This window comes from Pezoporus wallicus, unplaced genomic scaffold, assembly GCF_028554395.1.
Source record: "Pezoporus wallicus isolate ANWC-B61680 ecotype Strahan unplaced genomic scaffold, APGP_CSIRO_Pwel_v1 contig_6382, whole genome shotgun sequence".
Classification (NCBI taxonomy): Eukaryota; Metazoa; Chordata; class Aves; order Psittaciformes; family Psittacidae; genus Pezoporus; species Pezoporus wallicus.
The window spans coordinates 2,572,903-2,580,073 of record NW_026638015.1 but is presented as its reverse complement, the minus strand read 5'-3'; the positions used below and the strand labels follow the sequence as shown (position 1 = coordinate 2,580,073).

At 51.8% G+C, this 7,171-nt stretch overlaps 1 protein-coding gene and 1 long non-coding RNA gene across 2 annotated transcripts in view; both read left to right on the top strand.

Moving 5' to 3' along the window:
- The first annotated feature begins 533 nt into the window (after positions 1–533).
- On the top strand, positions 534–2,600 carry LOC130598868 (uncharacterized). The gene is made up of 2 exons (XR_008972102.1): positions 534–746; positions 1,836–2,600. It is a non-coding gene; the product is annotated as an uncharacterized LOC130598868 (long non-coding RNA).
- A 104-nt stretch (positions 2,601–2,704) lies between these two features.
- The window catches only part of HSD17B12 (hydroxysteroid 17-beta dehydrogenase 12), a 93,159-nt gene continuing 88,692 nt past the window's right edge, over positions 2,705–7,171 (top strand). The window contains exons 1-2 of the mRNA XM_057408780.1: positions 2,705–2,723; positions 3,821–4,006. Coding sequence (XP_057264763.1) covers positions 2,705–2,723; positions 3,821–4,006 — 205 coding nt within the window. The remainder of the gene's footprint in view (positions 2,724–3,820; positions 4,007–7,171) is intronic.

Below are 7,171 nucleotides of genomic sequence, written 5' to 3'. Positions count from 1 at the left end.
TACGAGAATGCCATTTAATGAAACAAATGACTACACCTCTTCCCAGTGGCAGGAGCAAAGTGACACATCCCTGTCCCGCTCCCAGGGCTGCTGCACAGTATCCAGGCTGGGATGAGGAGTGGATCCCAGTGGATCCCAGTCCCATGCTGAGGGACCCTGGCCATCCACCTCAGTATGGTTTGCGATGAGAGATGTCTTCCTCAGGTACTGGGAGAGCAGGGCAGGAGGATGTATGTTTGAGACATGGGATGTGGTCTATTTGAGATGTGCAGTTGCTTCTGAGGTGTTCGTGGTAGCAAAGTCACAGAAAAACCGAATAAAATCGGTTATCTCCTTACTAGAGGCTCTTTTATCTCCTATTTGTTGTATTTTACTTCTCTCTGCTGTATTTTTCCTTTCTTTTTGTCTCTTAATGTCTTCCACTCTATAGTTCTACATCCTTATTTATTATCCACGTTTGTTTACTGCTGCTTTTTTCCTCATGCATGTCTTTACTGCTTTAGCTTTCCTGTATCACAGAGTCATAATGGTTAGGGTTGGAAAGGACCTTAAACCCCTTTCTCTTTTGTCTCTCTTGTGATCTGCCATCCAGTTTGGCCACCTCCATGCGATGGAGCAATGTACCTGGTGGGCTGAGTGAGGCTTGCATCACCTCCCTGAACCAGATTGCATCTGCAGTCAGCTGGAAGTGACTACATGCCTGAACTGACAAAAGATGCTGTGGAAACACAGATCTCTGGGGCAAGGTATCCTTGTTTACATGTGTGTGCTTGTTGCTGCTTGAGTACCTTCACAATGCCTGTCTGTTCCTTTGGGCTTTGCCGCAGGAAATGGGAACAGAGATGCAAAGCTCTTGGGAAAACCAGGATTCACCTTGAAAAGGGGGATATGCTGTTGCCCAGGAATGTGTGGTGACTGTAAGCAGGAGATCCAAAACCCCTCGCTTGACCTTTGGATAATTCTTTCCCTTCCAGTGAGTCCCTTTCCCTGCCTGTGACTCATCTTCTAAATGTAGACGAAGCCTCTCAGAGGACTGCCTTTCCCTCTGAACAGAGCAGCATAAAAAATAGCAATGCTGGTGAATAACCAGCGTTATTTTTTAACACAAAAAACCCCTTGAGGGCTGCCTTGCTGCTCCTGTGCTGCTCTGTCAAGGGATTTATTGGTTCCCAGAGAGAACAGCAGAGCAGGTTGTGTCCTGACTGCAATGAGAAGGTTGCTCAGGCACCAGGTCTTGGGAGCAACACAACTGCAGGAGGGTGGGCAATAGATGTTGTAATAGGAGATAGGAGGGCTCTGACAAAGGCCAGTGAATCTTTCATAGCCCTTACATACCTCCTTCCCTGGTGCTGACCATCAAAATCATGTATAATATCTATATAATAGGCAGCATTCCTGTGGGAGCTGCAGTGTGGCTTACGTAGACATCCAGTAGGAAGCTGCCTGCTCCCTTCAGCACGTTGCCAACACCCATCTCCTTTCCTCCAGCCCCTGTGTACAGTCCAGCTGCCCAGTCCACTTCTGTTCTTGACACTGGTGACCTGGTGATCATAGAATCCCAGACTGGTTTGGGCTGAAGGGACCTTAAAGCTCATCCAGTTCCAACCCCTGCCACGGGCAGGGACACCTTCCACTAGAGCAGCTTGCTCCAAGTGCCTGTGTCCAACCTGCCCTTGAGCACTGCCAGGGATGGGGCAGCCACAGCTTCCCTGAGCACCCTGTGCCAGTGCCTCACCATCCTACTGTTACCTCCCCCTGTCACATCAGCTCTTGTTTTGTCTCTGACAGTAGCAGATCTCTTACTAAAGCCAAAGTGGTTCCTTTTCTCTTTTCAGATGCTTTTGCTGTATCCTGTCTCTTTATTGCCTGATCCCCTGGAAGACACAAGAGTGAGAATCAGTGGTGTGTCCTTACCCTGCAAACACTCTGAGAACTGCTTTGACAGCCAACAGAACCAAATAGTGGATGTAGCCACAGCAAGCTCCTGCTCTTTCTACCAAGTTACAACCGCTCTGCGATCCAAAGGAGTGATGCTTGAACCTCCCTCTGATCAACTGTGTTCTTTTCTCTGACTGTAGCAGCACTGTTTCTTTCCAACACACAATGTTCATGCAAAAATGCAGATTGAAGCAGGTTTCCTACTTTAATCTTAAGGAATTAAGGAAAATTAAGAAGAGGTGAGCTAGATCACTGTGAGGATAGATGCCTCCTGTTGTGGAATAGAACGAAATCCAGTGCCATGCTCCCTACCATTAGACCTGATACAACTGCTGTTATGACCAAGAGTCATACAGCAAGAGTCTTAAAATCAACCATAAACCTATGGGTCAGGCAATAAGTGACTTGACATTTCTCATTGCAGAGTGATAGTTTCATGCCTTTAATCTGCATCACTGCAGGCAGTGTATTACTGAATCCAGTGAGGTTTGAATCCCACTATGAATTTCATTGTTTTCCACAAGTGGATTATGAAGAGAAACCTTTGATATCTATTAATTGTGTGTCTCTGAGTGAAAGGCTATTGTATGTATATATGTATTTCGTAACAGGAAATGTAACAAACATCTATTTTTATTACATTAATAAACCAGATAAACCTATCCAAGCATGTTTTCATTGAATTTCTTTGGTCTTGTTCCCCTTTGCACTTAATGATCCTTCATTTATACTCTCAGGACACACAGCTCATTGTATCAGGTGGTTGATGTCATTCAAGTGCCTAGGTTCTAAATGAGAGCTTAGAGTTTGCACCAGCCAGTGTAAGCGCATCCACATGGCACCATAGTCTGATTGGGACCTCGGGGTACTCAGGGTGCTACTTACCTGATGCATTTGCAGTAGGGTGTAAAACAGGCTCTTACCAAAGAAAAAAGTAATCCCTTTGAGGGATTTAATCTGCTTTTGAGGAGCTCATGGCCTGTGGCCTGTGAAGCAGGTGAAAGGGACATGGACAAGGAGAGGTAAATTGTAGATAGCTGTAAATCCATTCCGTTTACAGCATTCTGAAGGGCTGGGATCAGCTCCACTCTTCTGAGAGCCCCCCCCTGCAGTCCTGATCCTGCCCTGGGGCAAGAGCACAAGAGGGATGTGGAGGTGCTGGAGCAAGTCCAGAGGAGGCCACGGAGATGCTGCGAGGGCTGGCGCAGCTCTGCTCTGGAGCCAGGCTGAGAGAGCTGGGCTGGGGCAGCCTGGACAAGAGAAGGATCCTGAAGGGGAGACCTGAGAGCAGCTCCAGTGCCTAAAGGGGCTGCAGGAAAGCTGGAGAGGGGCTTGGGACAACCCTAACCTGCCAGAGGGGAGATTGAGATGAGCTCTTAGGCAGAAACTCTTCCGTGTGAGGGTGCTGAGGCGCTGGCACAGGGTGCCCAGAGAAGCTGTGGCTGCCCCATCCCTGGCAGTGTTCAAGGCCAGGTTGGACACAGGGGCTTGGAGCAACCTGCTCTAGTGGAAGGGGTCCCTGCCCGTGGCAGGGGTTGGAACTGGATGAGCATTAAGGTCCCTTCCAACCCAAACCAGGCTGGCATTTCCCAGGCAGAGAAAGGCAAGGCAGCGTATGGAACCCCTCTCCATGCCGCCTGTCACTGACCCCTCACAAAACCCCATCCAGAGGAGGTTCCCTGCTGCTTTGTAACCAGATCCTTGTCAAACCAACCCTATAAAAGGCTGGCTCTGGACAAAGACGTCGACACTGGTTGCAAAAGTCCCCTTTTAAAGCCACCCGTCCCCTCCAGCCCCGCAGCTGCTGGGCTTTGGTTGACCCACTCCTTGCTCCAGGCTGCCCTTAACCTCCCGTGTTCCTGAGGCATTCCCGTCCCTCCAGCCTCCACTGGGAGCTGTGTCCGTGCCTCAGCCCCTGCTCCCGTCCCTGCTCCCGTCCCTTGGGTGGGCGCGCTGGGCACGGCCTGCGCCGCCGCGCTCGCCTCGTACCGCCTGCTGGCGGCCTTCCGCGTGTGGGTGCTGCGCAGCGGCGCCGCCGATGTGGGGCCGGCGCTGGGCGCCTGGGCAGGTGAGTGCGCGTCCGGCCCAAGGGGGTGCGCGGCGCGGCGCGGCCCCGGCTCCGGCTCCGCGGCGGTGAGGGCCCGGCGGGTGCGCGGGGTCCGTGCGTGCGTGCCCCCGGCGCGCGGGGTTGGCTGGGGCGGGCGCGCCTCGGGCCGAGCGGGGGCCGCGGGGTCGGTTCCCGCGCCCGCGCCCGGCCGCCGTTTCCCGCGGGGACGGTCTTGGCGCGCCCGCCCTCTCCGCGCGGGCCGCGCACCTCATCGCTGACGTCACGCCCCCCCCGTCGGAGGAGCGGGGCTCTCCCCCCTTCCGCTGTTACCGCGGCATCGAGCAGAGCCGAGCGCGCCCCGGGTTCGGGACCGGTGTGAGACTGGAGCCGGGGCGGTGTGGAAGTTGTGCAGGGCCCGGCGATGGTGCCGGTGAGGGCACTTCGGGAGCGGGTCAAAGCGCCAGTGGCCATCAGTGGAGAAAGGGGTGATGAGCGATGGTCCGGTGACCGGTTACAGCATCCCAGGACGCAGGGCTGGAAGTGCGGCACGGGGTGTTAGGAGGGCTCTGGCAGGGCTGCATGGCGATAACTTTCCTCAGTTCTCCGTTTCCCCGTGGCAGGAATCCTGCTGGGAACAGTCGTTTCTTCCATCTTAGTCTGACACTGCTGTATCATTAATGAATGATGAGGAATTAGCAATTGCTCCTCTGTCAGAGTGACAGATGAGGCCAAGAGGATTCTCAGACCTATTCCTACCAAAGGCAGCGGGAAGGGGAAGTCCAGGATCGGGTTGGGAATTGATAAAATGGGCCTTAAATGTAGGTGCAGAGCGGAAGAGGTGTGAGTTTAGAGAGGAGGTGGTGGTTCCAAAGGTCCTTCCCTCGGGGAGCAGGAGGGGATCGAGTGCTGAGGCTGCAGCTGGCTCTGGGTGCAGGTCTATAGGTGCAGCAGCCCCCAGTGGGCTGGGGTAGTGGATGTGGTTCCCCATAACCCTCAACAGGTGACACAGAACTCGTACTTGAGCACAAAGTTGGGTGATTGAATGAGTGAGATGCTGGTGAACCAGCAGGGCTCTTGGCAGCATCACCCCAGGGCGTGCCATGGGTCCTGCATGCATAGGCTTGAAATGCAGCAGCAATGCTTTGGACAAGTGGCAGTGTTATATAGAGGTGATTAGGGCCCATGTCTTCCAGCTAGATAAATGGTGTGCCAGTTAAAAGATAGGGATGGCACAGGGGACCCAAAGCCTCTTTGACTTCCTAATGTTGGGTTTGAATATGTTATTGTATTATCAGTTGCCTGCTGACCTCTGGTGCATCACAGAAGTCTTGGTTGCTGCCTCAATTTGTTCTGCATTGTTTCAAGCATGGGAGTTGGCAGTGCTTGAGTAACCCGCTCTGTGGTTCTATGCAATACCAGCTTATTGCTGGAACCACAACCTGCAGACAACGGATCTTCCCTCAGCCACATTCTCAAACATCCCATGAGCAGAGAACTGCAATGGGAATGTCCTCTGTCGCTTCCCTACAAGCACAGGCAGCAGCAGGCTGTTGTGTGTGGCTTACAGACGTTACTGTTTCCCTGTGCCATGATCATGATGTTCAAGGCATGAAGGAGCATTGGCAGTCCAGCTGGATTCCCTGTGCTTGTTACTGCTGGTCTGAAGTGGGAGCTCTGATGCAACATCCAGGAGGATGGAGAAACAGGATGATGGTGTCTGCTAGCTTAGACCCGAGCTGTCACTGTATGAAGAAATGTGCCCATCATCAGGTAGCTGTTGTATGGGTTTCTCAGTCTGAATAAGCACAGAGGTGGTTTGCCTTCAGGTGCTTTGTGGCAATAGGCTGGGGAGGCTCTCTATTGCCTTTCCTCTTGGGAAGGAGGATGGAGGCAGTTGCAGATACATTGGGTAACCTTGAGAACTAGCAAATCACTAAATTATACTGTAGGAAGAAGTGCATCTCCTCCCTCTTCCTCTTCTAAAACCAATGGGTTTGATGCTAATGAACTGCTGTGATTACTGTGACAATGCATTCTTTCGACTGCACAACTAGAAAGCAACTTTGCAGCAGCTAGAAAGCCCCTTTTTGTGAGGGATCCTCAGTGCTCTTTAACTCTTCCCCACACATCTGGAAATGAGTTGCAAATCCTTGCTTTCTCAGTGAGGTTTTGATGGCATCTATGCAATTGCTTCTGTCTAAGCTCTAAACTCACTGGTGTTTAGAAGGAGGGGATGCGAGGCTGAGGAAGAGCTCTGCGAACCCGTAATGTACTCTAAGAAATTAGATTTGTACTACTTTAAATAGCAGCTGCTTTGGCAAAAAGTCGTGGTTTTAATATGGTAACACGTGTGCAGGTCTTAATGCAGCTTTCCTGGTTGTCTCTCCCCATAACTCACATCTGGCTTGGTTTTGGGCATCATACAATGGTGGAGGCTGGGTGGATGTTGGTCTGATGTGGGACGTTTGGGTGCATCTTGAGAGAGAATGCAATGTCAGGGTCAAGTGCTCTGTGCCTCATGAACTGGTAGCAGGAGATAGGGATAGCAGCTCCCTTGCTTGGAAAACAATTGAGCTAAATAAACCACAGGCTTGATAGGAGCAGGGTGTAAGGAGTCATTCTGAAATCACCAAGCATGCAGCAAAGATGTGGCTGCTCCCCTGCCTTCCTCTGCACGGGCAGCACTGGTTTGTGATCCCTAAGGGTATTCCCTTAGGTCGGATGAGGGTGTCCTATCCTGCCATTGATGGTGGTGGCAGGCAGCCACTTTGCCTCTCTGCCATCGACAGTTTGGTGTGTTCTGGATTGTGTCTGGAGCAGGGAACCTTCTGCTGCTGTCACAGCTCCCGTTTGGAGAGTTGCCCAATCTCCTATTTTAGGAAGCCGCCTCCTTTTTCTGGAGAAGATGATTTTGTTTTTGTGCCCTTTCCCCGCAGAAACCTGGTGAAATGAAGTAAAGTCCTGTGGTAACTCAGTCTGGGAGGGACTTCAGAACCCCCTGCTCAGAGCAGGGTCAGATGTGAGGTCAGACCGGTTTGGTACATGCAAATAATCAATGTTGTATATTCAAGATGCACTGACGTTACAAGTTGGAGTGATCCGATAGAATCATAGAATGGTTTGGGTTGGAAAGGACCTTAAGATCATCCAGTTCCAACCCCCTGCCATGGGCAGGGACACCTCACA